The sequence below is a fragment of the Zingiber officinale genome, chromosome 5A, assembly GCF_018446385.1.
Source record: "Zingiber officinale cultivar Zhangliang chromosome 5A, Zo_v1.1, whole genome shotgun sequence".
NCBI classification, from domain to species: Eukaryota; Viridiplantae; Streptophyta; class Magnoliopsida; order Zingiberales; family Zingiberaceae; genus Zingiber; species Zingiber officinale.
The window spans coordinates 21,285,962-21,304,404 of record NC_055994.1 but is presented as its reverse complement, the minus strand read 5'-3'; the positions used below and the strand labels follow the sequence as shown (position 1 = coordinate 21,304,404).

The 18,443-nt window shown below is 38.7% G+C and overlaps 1 protein-coding gene across 1 annotated transcript; it reads right to left on the bottom strand.

Moving 5' to 3' along the window:
- Positions 1–2,288: 2,288 nt before the first annotated feature.
- LOC121979466 (putative protein TPRXL) lies at positions 2,289–3,964 on the bottom strand. The gene is made up of 2 exons (XM_042531456.1): positions 3,059–3,964; positions 2,289–2,627 (listed from the first exon to the last, which is right to left on the bottom strand). Exons 1-2 carry the CDS (start codon positions 3,962–3,964, stop codon positions 2,289–2,291), a joined length of 1,245 nt encoding a protein of 414 aa, XP_042387390.1.
- Between the last annotated feature and the right edge of the window lie 14,479 nt (positions 3,965–18,443).

Below are 18,443 nucleotides of genomic sequence, written 5' to 3'. Positions count from 1 at the left end.
CTACCCCTGACGTCGTAGGGGTTGTGCTTGTTAAAGAACAGAATAATATACAACGGCTAGTGTATTTCTTCAGTCATCTATTGAAAGGGGTCGAGTCTCAGCATACGACCCTGGAAAAGTTTGTTTATGAATTGGTTCTTATGGCTCGGCGGTTAAGACCATACTTCCTAGCACACCCCTATCACGGTCTTGACTAATAGCATCATGAGAAGAGCTCTAACTAATGTAGAAGTAACGGGTCAGCTTATCAAGTGAGCAACTGAGTTAGGAGAATACGACATACAATACCAGCCACGCACAACCATCAAAGCGCAGGTCTTGGCAGATTTTTTGATCGAGATTCATCAGACTAACTCTGAGGAAACTTGGAAAATCTACGTGGATGGGTCGACAACTCACAAAGGAAGTGGGGTGGGGTCGGGATTCTCTTGATATCTCCTCAAGGGAACACATTGCAGTTGGCTGTTCGGCTTAATTTCAGAGCCACTAACAACGAGGCAGAGTATGAGGCTTTGTTGGCAGGGTTGCAGGCAGCTCGACACGTAGGGGCTGCCCGGGTCATCATTTACTCGGATTCTCAATTAGTAACCCAACAGGTGGTTGGCAACTTTGAGATAACTTGTAATAAGTTATAAATATATCGAGAAGCATATGAGAAGATGAAGGAAGAATTTGCGGAAGTCACAGTGACTAAGATCCCCAGGGCAGAGAACGAGAAAGCGGATGAGCGAGCAAAGATGGTCAGTTCCTTAACTACTTGGGTATTGGACAGATCAATGGCACAAACCTTCCTTATAGCTCAGATAGATTTGCAGAATAATAAGGAAGCAACCATTGATTGGAGGGCGCCCTTGATCAGCTATCTTCTGCAGGGTACCTTACCGACTGACCCAGAGGAATCACGACTGGTCAGGAAACAAGTTCATGCCTACGTCATGATAGGGGACCAACTATACAAGAGGTCATTTTCTAGACCATTACTCAAGTGCTTGGGTATGGAAGAGACAGATCAAGCCTTGCAAGAAATACATCTGGGATGCTATGACAGTCATGTGGAAGGTAGGACATTAGTTCACAGGGTGCTCCTAGTCGGATATTTCTGGCCTACTTTACAGAGGGATGCTCAAAAGTTGGTGAACACCTGCCTGTCCTGCCAAAAACATCAGAATCTGATGCACCGACCAACTGCACTTCTGAGAACATCTATAGTCTGGTGTCTCTTTGATCAGTGGGGTATGGATATTGTAAGACCATTTCCAAGGGCTCCAGGCCAGAAGCGTTTCTTATTGGTAACGGTGGATTATTTCTCTAAGTGTGTAGAAGCAGAGGCATTGGCCAGGATCACAGAAGGTGCTGTCATCCAGTTTCTATGGAAGAATATTCTTTGCAGGTTCGGCATACCCACAAATTGGTATCAGATAATGGGAGGCAATTTCAAGGGCAAAAAATCCAGGCCTGGTGTAAGGGGTTCGGTATAATGCAAGCCTTCACTTCAGTAGCATACCCCCAAAGCAACGGTCAGACCGAGGTGGTCAATCGAGAAATAGTACAAGGTTTAAAGGTTAAGCTGGATCACGTGGGAGGCAACTGGGTAGAAGTGTTACCGAGCATTCTATGGGCTTATCGCACAACACCCCGAGAAAGCACAGGCCTGACACCATTCCATCTAGTTTATGGCAACGAAGCGGTGGTACCTATAGAGATTGGAGTGCCGTCAGTCAGGAGGATGTTATACGATGAAGGAAATATCGAGCGGCGACTGGCTGAGCTGGATCTTATTAGTGAAATCCGTGAGAGGACAGCAGCCAGACTGAAGGCCTATAGACAAAGAATGAGGCAGAATTATAACAAGAGAGTAATCCCATGGTTCTTCGGGGAATGACCTGGTCTGGAAGCAAGTGAAACCCGTGAGAGACGTGGCCAAGCTAGCACCACAATGGGAGGAGGCCTTACAAAGTCATTAAGAAATTATCGTCCGGGGCTTATTATTTACAGGATAACTAGGGCAGGAAGTTAGACCGGCCTTGGAGTGCTAATTACTTGCGACCTTACCGAGTTTAGGTAATTTTATAAAGTGGAAGGAGCTGGGCTATAAAGTGTCTGCCAGACCAGGTGGTGAACATTAGTAAGAAGATACATTCGATCGGGAATTGTAGGTCCTCACATTTCTTTCAGTAAACTAAGATGCTTCGGCAAGTTAAAACTTAAAGTGTAAATGGTTATACAAGAAATAAAAATATTCGGATCGACATCACTGAGCCACAGTGTGTATAGGCAGTCAGTACCAATCATTTAAAAGGAGCAAAAATATCATCCGGAATCTCTTTAATGATCCGGTCATGATCCAGAAACTCGGCGGGAGGAGCGGATTTCAGGTAATCTTGTTCATATAGTTGCCTCAGAGCCCCAGCTGCACCATAGATAACAGATGCGGAAAAATGTTGCCCCGCTTGAGCGCAAAACTCTGGAGAGCGTAAGTACAAGTCGTGGCTCTGCTTGCAGCGGCCATTCTCCCCTTCCTTGTAGACAGTCAAGGCTGTGGATACTTCCTCTGTGGTAGCACGAGCCTGAGATAGTTCTGTCCGAACGGCCAGAAGTTCTGTTGCTTGAGACGCCAGTTGCGCCGCCTGGGATTCTAATCTTTTGTTCTTCTCTTATGCTAGGATCTCTTCGGAACGTAGTTTCTGTGTTAACTAGTCTGTGGCTCGTTGATACACCAGAGCTTGTTGATCTAGGTGTTGCTGGTGCACGATATCAATCTGGCTCTTTTCTTCTTGGAGGCCTTTAAGCTTACGGTTGGCCTATGCCAAGGATACTTCCAGATGGGTGTTCCTTCTGGTCAGGTCCTTTATCTCCGCTCTCAAGGTATAACTAGCCTTCGTGGGGTTGTTCAATTGGAGCTCCAGTTCTGTTACCCTATCCTGCAACATCTTATTCTGGTGATGGGTGGTGTGAAAGGATTGATTTAATATCAAGGATTCGGCACAAGCCTGGGACATAAGGGAAGCATTTAATAAGAGTGGGAGAGGTAGTAAATGTAGGAATAATTAAAGTGTACCCTGATATACAGCTCTGAAAATCTATCCATTTGGGCGGGTAGCGGCAAGAGTTCCATCTGATTCATACTTTCTACCCATAAAGTAGCCAAATGACTTTTCATTGTTAAGGTGCTGATGGGGACATCTTGCTTGGATCTTAACTCAACCTCAGAAGGGGTGGTGGTACGGCAATAGTGATAGGCAGGTGGTGGTGGCTGCGAAGGCTCAGCAGCTGAGCTAGAAGGAGCTGAAGGGGGTGCACTGGAGGGCTCTGGAGGTGAGGTGGCAGGCGAAAGACGATGTGAGGGGCCAGCTTTGATACTCCTGTGTCGTTGAGAGATTGAAGGTTGAGCTAGTGGAGGCCCGCCAGGAACTACGGGAGGATCAGGAGGAGCCTCTGACGGGCTCGGGATAGGAGTGGTGGTTGCAACAGGAGGCGAGGGATGAGGAGCAGAGGAAGGGCCCGAAGCTTGGTTAGGTTTGGTGGTTCTGCGGCGAGATTTGTAAGCCAGGGGTCTATCGTCAGAATCAGAATCATCGGAGGGCGATCGGGTCTGACGTCGTGAAGAAGAGGGTGTGTCCCGACTCAAGCGGTCAGTCTCAGAGCGTGCACGACGAGCCGCCTGAGATGCTTCTCTGAAGGCAGGGCTGGCATAAGTTACATTGGTTGATCTTTGACCATGGCCGCGACCCGGGCCAGAGGTCGGTTGGGACGTAGGCGAGGCCCTAGGATGAGCATACGAGGCAGGCCGAGAAATAGAGGAGGCCCTGGGATGAACAGAGGAGGCAGGCTGAGAAGTAGACGAGGCCCTCGGAGGACGACTGGGTCGGGGGATTGTAGAGGCATTTATCTCGACCTTGGTGGAAGTTGAGTGGGGGAGTGACCTCCTCTCCAGGATGACTCGACCTTGTCGCATTATCTCCATGTCACTTAAAGGAAGGGGCTGGATCTCTGAGGCACGGGTTAAAATATCATCTGCATAAACCAGAATATGGGGTTAGTTCCAGTAGGTAGAGAAAATGCAGGAAGTCACAAAAGAATCAGAAGAAAAGCTTACCCAGGAAGTGGGGTGTTTCAGAAGTAAGGCGACTCAGTCTAAAATAGGACAACAATTCCTCAGATAGTAATCGCGTTAAGTTCAGTTGTCATTCTGCCAATCGAGAGGAAGCCTCTATGTAAAAGGTCTCAAGGTGGAACTCTCCTAATTACGAGGTCAGGGGAAGCAACGGTTGTCATTGCAGGGGTCATTCCACCTCATGGGGAAATCGAATGAAAAAGAACTTGCTCTTCTAATTCACCTCAGAAGGCGGAAGGGATGAGAAAAAAACAGTTCGAATGCGTGGCTGGAAATGAAATAAGCCTTCTTCCTGCCGGTGAAGGACAAAGAAACAGTGAAACAGAGGGGCAAGCCAAGATAGCTCGCATACTTTACAGAGTATTACAAAGCCGCAGAGGAGCTTTATATAATTGGGCGTCAGTTGGCCCATGGGAATTTTGAAGTAGCGGCACACATCAGAGAAGAAGGGGTGAAGAGGGAGACGAAGGCCGGCCGTAAATTGCTCTTTAAAGAAGGTGCAGTAACCGGTGGGAGGAGCAAAAAATTGGTGCACTCTAGTTGGGATAATTACATGGGTGTTGGCAGCAACTCCGTAGTTATAGCGCAAATCATCCAGGTCTAATTAATTGAAGGTGGACGAGCCAGGAAAATACATTGCCGCAAGAGAAGATAGATAAGAGGAAGAGGCTATTTTGAAAGAAGCAGACGGAGAATAAATCAAGTAAGAAGCTACCGACACAAGAATAGAGGTTCGAGCGTAGTAACGGATTCAGGCTGGAGGAAGAAGAAAGTGGGGAAAAGTTGGGAGGTAGAAGCGAGTGGAAAGTATTTATAGTTGTTGGGTGTAAGGGCAATTTGGTCAGTTATCATCCATCGGTACACAACAATTGGCGGGAGCAAAGAAGGTCGATGGATCATCTTAGAAAGCAGTGCCCAAGGGTATATCTGGAAAAGCATCAGTGCGAAGTACGAGGAGATAGACTTCGGGAAAAGACGTGACGATTATAAGTGTCCTATGAACTCCTAACCTTCGCTTTCTCACTCTGGTTTTGTCTTATACCGGATTAAGGAAGGACGATGGAAAGGCAGACCAGGGTGACTAGCTGAGCCAGGGCGATAAGCAGGAAAAGGAGAATGGAACCAAGTCAGGGTAAGGAAGTGAGCTCCGACCGTGACCAGTTAAAGCCTGAACTAGAAGGTCGAAGTATACATTCATATAGCCATAGTTCCTACCGGTCTGGAAAGGCGCATAGAAATTGTTGAGAGATTAACGAGCAGAGGGAAGGGCAAAAACAGGCAGTCATATCATGAAAGGGTTAAGCCGTCCTAGATAGTAATAAGTTTGAAAATACAAGTAAACAATATCGACAAAAATTTTATAGCTCCAGTTCTACATCAAGGTTCGGCATCAGCTGAGGGTGCTGGGAGGAGAAAGAGGTCGTCATCGTCCTTGAAGGAAGGATAAGACCCTACAGGAAGTTCGTGCATCATGCGAGCAGTTTCCAGGAAATTTTCCGAAGGTGTAGAGTGGAGTAGGCCCTGCTCAAACAGTTGACGAGCCCCGTCGACCGCGCCATAACATAACATAAGGTTCATCAAACCTCCCATCTTCCTCAGGAAGAAAGTGTTGGTGCGGTTCGCACTAACGGTCTAACTCAGGTTTTGATAAATGACAAATTAGGTTAAGTTAGGTTTGTCGTTTTCTAACACTTTGACCGATTGTGCAGGCGAAGTCCAGACAGGTCGACGGGCTGACCGGATGTCTGGCACGAAGTCCAAGTGGGTCGACGGGCTGACCGGACTCTTGGCACAAAGTCCAAATGGGTCGACGGGCTGACCGGACATTTGGCATGAAGTCCAAGCGGGTCGACGGGCTAACCAGACACTTGGCACGAAGTCCAGCTAGGTCGGCGTGCTGACCGGATAGCTGGCGAGAAGTCCAGATGGGTCGAAGGGCTGACCGGACGTCTGGCAGGTGAGTAACAGTAAGTCACTAGAAGAGAGTGATTGTGAGGACGCATTCCCGGGAAGGGAACATTAGGCGTCGATCCGGCTTAGATCTATTTTGGATATCTAAGTCGAGATCGTGACTAGATTCCGGTCTCGGAAAGACAGAATCTAAGTCATACTCTTGATATTGAATTTATAAACTGTGCTAACACTTTGTTTTGCGGGAAACATATTATACATGTGCCTCGGACTAACCTTGTCTTGCAGGAGAATAAATCTCTGGAGAAAGGTGGTCCGGGCGCTCGGAGGTCCAGGCGCCCGGAACAGGTCCGGGTGCCCGGGAGGCAATTTCTATCCTGATCGCATCGTCGCCGCGTGGAGCTCGCTAGTTGGACCTGCCACGTCTCACCAGGGCGCCCGAAAGGGATCCGAGGCGCCCCGAGCCTCATATAAAAGGAGGGTTAGAGGTGGAGCCTAAAAACAACAACTAATATCTCTCATACTGCTCTACTGTGCTCCTCTAACTCCGCAAGGCCACTCCGACAAAGCGCTCTCTTCAATTTAATTCTTTTCATTTTGTCGGTATTTTCTTTTCTATCAATTCTTGTACTAAATTTGTAACTCCATTTTTCGAATTGATAGTGATTGTCCAACGAAAGTACTCAACGAGTACAGGCCTTGGAGTAGGAGTCGACACAGGCTCCGAACCAAGTAAAAAGGTTCTGTGTTAGCATTGTTTTACTTTTCTACTGTGTTTACTCAACGAATTTTTGTAATCGATATTCACCGTCTCTCTATTGAACGATCACGGTCCAACAAGTGGTATCAGAGCAGGTACCGCTCTGATTTGGTGTAACCACCAATCAGGCAAAGGGATTGTTTTTTGTAAGAAAAATTAGATATCGTTCGTCTTTAAAATACATCGTCATCCTTTCACAATTGTTTAGTATTGACAAAATATTACATTTTCAAAATTTTGAAATAATATTTTTTATTAATATTTTAATAATATTTTATTTTTTTTTAAAAAATAGTGAAGTACTATTTTTCTCTAACACTGCTAATCCAAGACCAAGTCTTGGGACTTTTTCTATGTTTCCATGTGTGCAAGACCAATGTCTCTTCAAGAAGGATGGAACCCTAATGAACCACCACCGTACGATCAAGATTTCAACTACTGGAGGCGGAGAATGGAATGTTTCTTAGGAAGTCTAAACTTTGATTATTGGCTGATATTGAGAAAACCTTTTCAAAACTCAGAACTAAACACAAATGTAAGTAAAATTATTTGTAATGTTTTACCTAACAATATTTTATGCAGACTAGAAAAGTACAAAAATGCACATGAGCTTTGGACCCAATTGATCAAACTTCATGAGGAGCCGATGGAGTTCGAGGATCTAGTAAAAATCGAATCCGAACTCGGGTCAGATCTAATCGAAAAACCTACTGAATTAGGGGATGTGGTTAAGGTGAGTAATATTTACCAAAATACCCCTGCTAATAGTAGTTTAAAGAATATACATGTTAATTTGGATATTTCTGAAAATATATGTGAAAATAGTGTAGCTGGCAATAATTGCTAAAATACCCCTAGGATATTTTTTGATAAAATAAATCTAATTAATTTAGAAAATTCAGAAAATCTGAAAATAATTAATAACCCTAAAAATTCAAATTTAAACCTAAACAAATCCGAAAGTTCAAATAATAATGATGATAAGGTCAATATTAATCTAGACATAATTAATAAATTATTTAATAATCTTGAAAATATCAATCTGGAAAATCCTATCCAAACCCAAGATAATTTAATTAAAAAAAAATAAATTTTAAAGATAACTTATTTAATAAATTCCACTAATTATATCAACTTAAAAGATAAAGAAAATATAGAAATAAAATCAAACACTCTAATAAAATCAAAAATAAATTTAACAAACTTCAAATTAAATGTTAAAGATAACATATTAAACAAAGATAATCTAGAAAATTCAAAATTAACAATTAATAAAAGGTTAAAAGATAAACCTTTAAAGAAATATAATTTAAACAATTTGATTAATTCAAACTCAAAAATTAATAAAAACTCAATTATTAACGATAATTTATTAAATAAAGACAATTCAATTAACTTAATAAAATTAAAATTGAAAGAAAATTCAAATATTAAATACACTTTCTTAAAGAAGGATAATTTAACCAATTTAATTAATTCAAAATTAAAAATTTAAATCTAAATTATAAATTAAACATTAAGACTAAATTGTATAAAAAATCGTAAAAGAAAAATCAATAATTTAGGGGAGGCTCCAGAATAGCTGGCACGTCCAAAAATAATTTACCCGGCAGGGTAACAGAAACCAATCTACCCAGTAGGATAATTAGGACTAAAGTAAAAGGACAAGGTTTAACTTGACCTATAGTACTGGTGAAGTTTTGGATGATAGTACGTTAGGGAAGCTTAGTCTATGCATGTCTAGGAAGATATGGCTTCGACCTGGTGCATTTGGCTAAGTGAAACTAGCCGAAGCTACCCCTTACGGATCCTAACTAGTTAGACCAAGGTTTCGTATTAAGTTCCGTGGATAGGACTATTCGGAAAACTTCAAAGGTTTGGTTACTCTAATGATGTTCAGGTGACTCACCATAGCCCAGAAGTTTATCCCAAGAATGTCTATTTGTTGAGCCCAAAGATTAAACTGAATCTAACATAAAGTTAAACCAAACCCTTTAATTGAATCTATCTCATCTCACAAAATTATAAGATTCCCTGATTAATAATTTATATCGGGTGAGATGAATAAGGAAATAAAATATATTTTCTTTATAAAATTAATTAAATTTGGAATTAAAATAAATTTTGAATTCATTTAAATTTCAAATTAAATTAATTAAATTAAAATTTGAATTGAATTACATTGTTGTTTAAATTAAACTAAATTTTGAATTAAATTAATTAAATTTTTAAATAATTTGGAACTAAATTAAATTAAATAAAAAAAATTAACTTAATATTATTTTAAAAATATTTTTAACTTAAAATTATTTTAAAAAATCCTTCTAACTTAAAATTATCTTAAAAATCTTTTTAACTTAAAATTAGTTAAAAATTATTTTAAAATTTTTTTTACAACTATTTTAAAAATTCTTTAAAAATTATTTTAAAAATTCTTTAAAAAATTCTTAAAAAAACTATTAGAAAAAATCATTAAAAACTATTTTAAAAATTCTTCAAAAATTATTTTTAAAATTCTTAAAAATATTATATTAAAAATTCTTTTAAAACTATTTAACAAATTCTTTAAAAATTATTATAAAAATTCTTTAAAAAATTATTTGAAAAATTCTTCAAAAACTATTTTATATTCTTTAAAATTTATTTTAAAAATTCTTTAAAAAACTATTTTAAAAATTCTTTAAAAATTATTTTAAAAATTCTTTAAAAAATTATTTTAAAAATTCTTTAAAAACTATTTTAAAAATTCTTAAAAATTATTTTAAAAATTCTTTCAAAAAAATTATTTGAAAATTATTTTTAAAAAAATATTAAAAATATTATTTAAAAAAAACTATTTTAAAAATTACTTTAAAAATTATTCTTTAAAAACTATTTTAAAAATTCTTTAAAAAATATTTCAAAAATTCTTTAAAAATTATTTTTTTAAAACAATCTTTAAAAACTATTTTATAAATTACTTTAAAAATTATTCTTTAAAAACTATTCTAAAAATTCTTTAAAACCTATTTTAAAAATTCTTTAAAAATAATTTAAAAAAAAAAGAATTTCATTAAAAAATATTTTTAAAATTACTTTAAAAATATTTTACAAATACTTTAAAAATATTTTTAAAATACTTTTAAAACTATTTTAAAAATTCTTTAAAAACTATTTTAGAAATTACTTTAAAAATATTTTAAAAATACATTAAAAAAACTATTTTAAATATTATTTTAAAAAAAACAATTTAAAAAATTACTTTAAAAATCATTTTAAAAAAATTTTAAAAATTCCTTTAAAAATTATTTTTAAAACTCTTTTAAAAATTATTTAAAATTCTTTTAAAAATTATTTAAAAATTCTTTTAAAAAATACTTTAAAAATTCTTTTAAAAAATTATTTATTCTTTTAAAAATCATTTTAAAAATTCTTTCAAAAATTATTTTAAAATTTATTTAAAAACTCTTTTAAAAATCATTTTAAAAATTCTTTTAAAAATTATTTAATAATTATTTTAAAAATTATTTAAAAATTCTTTAAAAAAATTATTTATTCTTTTAAATATTATTTTAAAATTCTTTCAAAAATTCTTTTAAAAAATTATTTTAAAACTTCTTTTAAAAATTATTTAAAAAATCTTTTTAAAATTATTTATAAATTCTTTTAAAAAAACTCTTTAAAAATTCTTTAAAAAATTATTTAAAAATTCTTTAAAAAATTATTTTAAAATTCTTTAAAAAATTATTTAAAAATTCTTTAAAAAATTATTTAAAAATTCTTTAAAAATTCTAAAAAAAATTATTTTAAAAATTCTTTTAAAGATTCTTTAAAAATTCTTTTAAAAATTCTTTAAAATTTATTTAAAAAATTCTTTTAAAAATTATTTAAAATTCTGTTAAAAATTATTTTAAAATCTTTTTAAAAATTATTTCAAAAATCTTTTTAAAAATCTTTTTAAAAAGTATTTTAAAAATCCTTTAAAATGTATTTTAAAAATCCTTTAAAATGTATTTTAAAATCGTTATAAAAATTCTTTTAAAAATCCTTTTAAGAAAAACTATTTTAAAAATCGTCTTAGAAACTATTTTAAAAAATTCTTTTAAATATTATTTTTCACTTTAATAAAGTTTTGTTAACTTATAAAAAAAATTTAATAATAATAATAATAATAATAATAAATCTTTTAAATTCATTTAAAACTTAGATACTTATCTTAAAAATTTAAATTCCATTAACTTAAACTTTAAATCTAATTATGTATAACTTAATTGTTTAAGTCTCACTTTAGTTGAGAACTAAAATTGACTTGAATTAAACCTTACTTAACTATATTTAATAACTTTAACTTCGTGCTAACTTCAAACTAAATTAATCCTACTTAAAAGGAAGTAAATAAAAAAAAATTAATAATTATAACTTACACTTTCATTGACCAACTCAATCAATTAATATAAAATTTAAATTATTTCACTAAGTATTAAATTATTAAATCAAGTAAAAATCAATCAATAAATTATTGATAATGGTTAACTGTTATTGAATTAATAAAATCTTATCTTATTTAACCTTAAACTAAAGTTAAGCACCTGAATTTAAAATTAATTATTGATTAATCAAACTCAAATAAACAATTATACCAAGGATACAGAGATAATTATGTGTTACTAAATCCCCTAGAACACATAGATAGAAAAATGTGTTAGGGCTTTAAAATTTAACACACCCAAACCCTAGCATTGTATTAAGGGGGATAATAAAATAAGGAAGATTAATAAATTAAGGGAGAGTAATAAATTAAAGGAGTATCAAATTCAGGGGGAGGTTTATTTTTTTAATCTCCTTAAGTGTTATTTTTTTTTCTCTTTAAAATCTCTTTAGAAAATTCTACCTCAATTTATTTAACAAAAAAAATCACTTTGAAAATCTTATATTAAATATTCTTAGCAAATATTTTCAAAAGATTTATTTTAAATGTCAGGTTTAGGGGGAGGATTAAATCAACTTATTTTCATACTTAGTACCAAAATTATTTTCTCCGCTTTAAAAATAATGTCCTCTCTTAAAATTTCTTTTTAAATCTGATCTTTGAAAATCCAATTTAATATATCTATTTTTGAAAACTAGTTTTTATAAAACTAAGCTTTTAAATTGGATTTTATAAACTAAGATTTTGAAAATGGAATCTTTTACAAACTTAGTTTTAATTAGTTTTGAAAAGTATTTTTTTCAAACTTAGTTTTGAAATTCTGGTTTTGAAAACTCATGTGTGAAAAATGTTTCAAAGTTGAAACTTATTTTGAAAATTTAAACCTTGATTTTGAAAGTTTGGGTTTGAAAACTCAGGTTTGAAGAGCATTTCAAAGTTGAAACTTGTTTTGAAAAATTTACACCTTGATCTTGAAACTTTGGTTTTGAAAACTCATGTTTGTAAAGTGTTCCAAGTTGAAACTTATTTTGAAAATATAATTTTTTGAAATTTGGAACTTAAACACTTATATTTGAAAATTAGACTATCTAAACATAACTTCCCTAAACTTATACTTAAAAATTAGCTTTTAAAATTTTCTCTTTGAGTTTGCAAATTCATTTAATTTTGCAAAAAATATCTTTAAAAATTACTCAAAATATACTAAATACTAAGTTGTATTGTTAAATTAGTTATTTTGCAAAAAGTTAAATTACTAAGTGTTAAAATTTAAAACTCCCTCAAGTTGACTTGACTTCTTCAACTTTTACTTTGTCTATATTCTGTATTTTTGATTGCTTAACTTTTGTCCTTACTTGATGAATGCCAAAGGGGGAGGGATAGGTGGTTAAGTTAGAGCAAACAAAATGTCAAAGTTAAAAACTAACTTAAACCTTAAATATCATACTGGTTTTGTTACTTGCATATTTTTTCACTAACTTAACCAGATTGTCATTCCATCAAAAAGGGGGAGATTGTTGGTACAGTTAGCACTAACAGTCTAACTCAGGTTTTGATGAATGACAAATTAGGTTAAGTTAGATTTGTCGTTATCTAACACTCTGACCGAGTGTGCAGGTGAAGTCCAGACAGGTTGACGGACTGACCAGATGTCTGGCACGAAGTCCAACCGAGTCGACAGGCTGACCGGACGCTTGGCACGAAGTCCAAATGGGTCGACGGGCTGACCGGACATTTGGCATGAAGTCCAAGCGGGTCGACGGGTTGACCAGACACTTGGCACGAAGTCCAGCTAGGTCGACGGGCTGACCGGATAGCTAGCGAGAAGTCCAGACGGATCGAAGGGTTGACCAGGCGTCTGGAAGGTGAGTAAAGGTAAGTCACTGGAAGAGAGTGACTGTGAGGACGCGTTCTCGGGAAGGGAACATTAGGCGTCGATCTAGCTTAGATCCATTTCAGATATCTAAGTCGAGATCGTGACTAGATTCCGGTCTCGGAAAGATGGAATCTAAGTCATACTCTTGATATTGAATTTATAAACTATGCTAACACTTTGTTTTGCGGGAAACATATTATATATGTGCCTCGGACTAACCTTGTCTTGCAGGAGAAGGAATCTCTGGAGAAAGGTGGTCCGGGCGCCCGGAGGTCTGGGGGCCCGGAACAGGTCCGGGCGCCAGGGAGGCAATTTCTATCCTGATCGCGTCGTCGCCACGTGGAGCTTGCTGGTTGGACCTGCCATGTCTCACCAGGGCGCCCGGAAGGGATCCGGGGCGCCCCGAGCCTCATATAAAAGAAGGGTTAGAGGTGGAGCCTAAAAACAATAACTAAAATCCCTCAGACTGCTCTACTGTGCTCCTGCAACGCCGCGAGGCCACTCCGACAAAGCGCTCTCTTCAATTTAATTCTTTTCATTTTGTCGGTATTTTCTTTTCTATTAATTCTTGTACTAAATTTGTAACTCCATTTTTCGAATTGATAGTGATTGCCGAACGAAAGTACTCAACGAGTACGAGCCTTGGAGTAGGAGTCAACACAGGCTCCGAACTAAGTAAAAAGGTTCTGTGTTAGCATTATTTTACTTTTCTGCTGTGTTTACTCGACGAATTTTTGTAATCGATATTCACCCCCCCCCTTCTATCTAATGATCACGGTCCAACAGAAAGGAGATGTGACGTAGGATATCTTGTACGCTCTAAGACGACCATCCTCACCCGCTTGGTAATCCACCAGCTCTGCCTTGGTCTTCTCAGCATCAGCTCGGATCAGAGCCATATCTTTCTGGCTTTGGGAAGCATTCTCCTGTCCCTTAGAAGATCAGCTTGTAGTGATTTGATTGTGGCTTGGCTGGCCTCCCATTGACTTTGGGTAGCTTTCTCCCGATCGGCGCTGGATGTTAGCTGAGCCTGGGCATCCGCTAAGTCTTTTTGAAGAGCCTCCTGAGTTTCCTGTAGAATCTTCAATTTTGAGGATAGAGTGGTCAGTTTGGCATCTTTCTCATCCAGTTCAGCCATGATCGAGCGACGACGCTCCCCCTCAAAAGTCAACTTAGACTCGCTAGTTTTTAGGGCCGCCTCTAAGGTCTTTATTTTGTCAAAAGTTGCATGGCCAATGCTTCGGGCAGACTCAACGGACTCCCCAATGGACCAAAGATATCCAGCCAGGTCCCCGGGTGTTGGGTTGAGCGGATTGCGGGGTGTAAGTGGTAGCTCCAATTCTTGAAGGCGAACCTTCAGCACTTCGTGCTCCCGCTGCAAATTGGTGGTATATTGGATTGCACTCAAACTTGCGGAGCAGGCCTACAGAAGACACAAAAGGAAGGATTATAAGTAGTTTCAAAGGAGGAGCCCGAATAAAAGAAAACTCACAGAAATTATCTGGCGAGAGACTTGGTCCAGCCCTTCCATTGGCAGATTGTTCCAAAATCGTCGATTGCCTGATCGTTAGGACGTGGCTAAATCACCATGCTGCTGAACCAGGCCAACGGCAGGAGGGGTACCTTCCACAGCTTCGGCTTCTGTATCAGACCCGGTGGAGGAGGGCAGGCGCCAGGAAATAGTGAAGGCATACTTTTTGGGGATTCTCTCCCTGGTTCAAGAAGTAGAGGCCGAAGCGACCACAGGAAAGGAGGCGGCCAGAGTCGCAGAGCTCCCAGGTTGGTCCACTGTGGGAAGAGGGGCTTGTCCGGGAGACAGGACCCGAACGGGAAGAAGGGTCTGCTCGGGAGATAAGGCCTGAACGAGAGGAGGGGCCTGCCCGAGAGACAAAGCCCGAATGGGAGTAGGGGCCGATATTCTTGGCGACGGCGACAAGGTGGGAACCTTTGTTCCAAAAGCAGTCTCCCGATCAGGAGTGACAACCTAAGCCATGGAAGATTGGGAGGCTGCTGATGAAGGCTGGCCGGCAGGAGGAGGTGGAGGAGAGGCCTGGGCCGCGGGAGTGACCCTTTTCCTTTTGCGTTGGAGACGCAGTCGTTTAGCTGGAGGAGGAGAAGCGGCCCGTTCTTCCTTGATCTGTTCTGGTATGGCGAGGTCTTCCAGAGGGGCAACCTCTAGGGGAAGTATAGGGGAGGTCTCCGCCCGGGCTGGCGCAAGGGGGATGGTCTGCGAGGAAGCTGTCAGGCCCTGTTTAAGCTCCTCACTCAAGGTTTTCAAAACTACGAGAGACTGTTGATTTATGTATGAGGAGTAGGCCCGGAGCATAGCATCCTCTGCAAAGTGGAAGAGAAATACCTCAGTTAGCGAAGAATAGCCACAAGGAAAGCAGGGTCTTACCTAACGGAGCCCCTATCTCTGTATAAACTAGGTTGAGCCCAAAAGAGTGCAAGAAGTCTTCCAATAGTATTATGGACAAGCGAACGCTCACGCCCTGGAGTTTTTCTGAAGCGGCGTGGCAGGAGGGTTGATGTTGGTGCATAGGAAGATTAGTAGGAAGATCAGAGCGTCATTGGGTTAGCCCGATCTGAGGTCCAGGTAATCTAATGAAGAAAAAATGAGATTTCCAACCTTTATTGGAAGAAGGCATGTCGGAGAAGAATTTATAACCGGGTCTGGCTTGCACCATGAAACCCCTAGTTCGGATCATTTGAAGGAATAAAAATGATGAAATAGTTGGATAGTTAAGGGGATTTGGTATACGCGGCATAGAATGACGGTGCCACATATAGCCTTGAAGAAATTGGGAGCGAATTAAGAGGGACAAATACCAAAGTATCGACTCAGTGAGGAGATGAATGGATGTAGGGGAAAACGAAGGCCTCCTAGGAGTTGGTCCTTGAAAACAGTCATGAAGCCTTTAGGAGGAGATGAAGGATGTTCGTTGGGTGTGGGGAGTCGAAGTTCATAATCTTTGCTAAGTTCCAAGCTAGACTAGATCATGGACAGGTCATAGTGTCTAGGTCAGAAATGTAATAAGAATACCAGAAGAATGGCTTACCGTCCGCCATTATCAAAATGAGGAAGATTGAAGGGGAAATCAGACGAGAGGAGGAAGAACACCGGGCGTTGGGGGTCGAGAAGGGGAATGGCTAAGGCACCGGGGACAGCAAAACAACGAGGAGGCGAAGGTAGTCGAAGCGCTAAGACGACGACGATGGACTGCCTTTAGGGCTTATAAAGCAGGCTTTCCTGGAAAGTATCGAAGGAGGAGCCGAGTATCTTTTTGGGTAAAGCGCCCAAACGTCGCCCAATCAAGGAACGTCATGCACTTATGGGAAGTCGTGTACAAAAAGGAGTTAAGCAGACGTCGTCATACGGCGTAAGCAGTAAAGACGTGGGCAGGTGTCACCACCCTAGGAAGCGTATTAATGATAAACGTGATAAGGAAATCATGAAAGGGGGAATGCGTACGGAAGCGTCTGCTATGCGATCTTCTCGGGAAGCGGGGAAGGAAAGGGCAGGACATAAATTCGAATGTTGCAATGTTGCATTGCGTCATTTTCCCGAGGGCTGAGTAAGGTTTTAATATTTTTAATTTTCTCTTACGTATGATACTATATATTTCTTGACTGCAGACGGGGTCAACGTGTTCCCTTCAAACAATCCCTGGTCGGGAGCTCACCCCTAGGTCGGCAACATCTTTCCTCGAGTGGGCTTTCCTAAGAAGTCCCAGTCGGTTGTCCCAGACTCTCGCCCCAGTGAGAGTTATAAGTGAGCACGGCTCTCACGCCCAACGACCTTCCTGGTCGGTTATCTCAGACTCTCACCCCGGTGCGAGTTATAAGTGAACACGGCTCTCACGCCCAACGACCTTCCCGGTCGGCTGTCCCAGACTCTCGCCCCAGTGCGAGTTATAAGTGAGCACGACTCTCACGCCCAACGACTTTCCCGGTCGCTTATCCCAGACTCTCGTCTCAGTGCGAGTTATAAGTGAGCATGACTCTCACACCCAACGACCTTCCCGGTCGGTTGTCCCAGACTCTCGCCCTAGTGCGAGTTATAAGTGAGCACGACTCTCGCGCTCAATGACCTTCCCGATTGGTTGTCCCAGACTCTCGTCCTAGTGCGAGTTATAAGTGAGCACGGCTCTCACACCCAACAACCTTCCTGGTCGGTTGTCCCAGACTCTCGCCCTAGTGCGAGTTATAAGTGAGCACGGTTCTCACGCCCAATGACCTTCCCGATTGGTTGTCACAGACTCTCCCCCTAGTGCGAGTTATAAGTGAGCTATGCTCTCACGCCCAAAGACCTTCTTGGTCGGTTGTCCCAGACTCTCACCCAAGTGCGAGTTATAAGTGAGCACGACTCTCATGCCCAACGACCTTCCCGGTCGGCTGTCCCAGATGTTAGAGTGTATACTAAAAGCCTAGCTTTTGTATAAACATTTATTAAGAAATGAAGAATCACAATGGTCAAATACCTACATTTATTTGTAGTTGTTCAATTAATTTATATTGTAGATAACATGGTGTGTGGTGTCACACACAGAAGATCATGTTATCAGTTCTTTATAAATTATAAACAGTTGCTCACAACTAAGATGGAAAGGAACAAACCATTGGAATAGTCGTAGTGTAATTAGGTATTAGTTTATCTTGACTAATAAATTACACTAGTACACTCTAAGTGTATTGAGTAGGACCATTTTAGGTAAGTTCTTTTTATACTGATTTGATAAAATAACTAGACCTTAGTTATTATGGAAGTGTGTGCTCTTAATCCTAATATAATAACAAACACATATATTTAGTATTTATTTCTTTGACTTATCAATGGGTGAGATTTAGCTCGATAAATCAAAAAGCCCGATAAGTTGGGAAATGATATTACTTATAGTGTGTGTTGTTGATTATAGAAGGAAATTGTGTCCTAGTAATCTAGGTTGAGAATGACCCCAAGAGGAGCTCATAAGGATTGTTATGTTAAACCCTGCAGGTGGACTTGGTCCGACATGACGATGAGGTTGAGTGGTACTACTCTTGGACTAAGATATTAATTAAGTGAGTTGTCAGTAACTCATTTAATTAGTGGGCATTCGACATCTTAAACACAGGGAGACTAACACACTCATAATAAGAATGAGCCCAAAATGTAATTTGGGATTGGTGCGGTAGTTCAATAATAATTCTTTAGTGGTATGAATTATTATTGATGAAATTAAGTTGTGTGTTCGGGGCGAATACGGGAAGTTTAATTTCATCAGGAGACCAAAACCAATTTCTCCTCTCGGTCCCTATCGTAGCCTTTTGTATATAGAGAATTATACCCACTATACCCACTTTTTACCCATCCTAATGGGGTCGGCCAAGCTAG

What these genes read in the sequence shown, in the direction of transcription:
- LOC121979466 (XM_042531456.1), bottom strand. Translation starts at nt 3,964, where the DNA reads ATGGAGATAATGCGACAAGGTCGAGTCATCCTGGAGAGGAGGTCACTC. An exon ending in TTTCAGAGCTGTATATCAGG is followed by an intron (nt 2,628 to 3,058) that starts GTACACTTTAAT and finishes TTAGAATCCCAG; the next exon opens with GCGGCGCAACTGGCGTCTCA.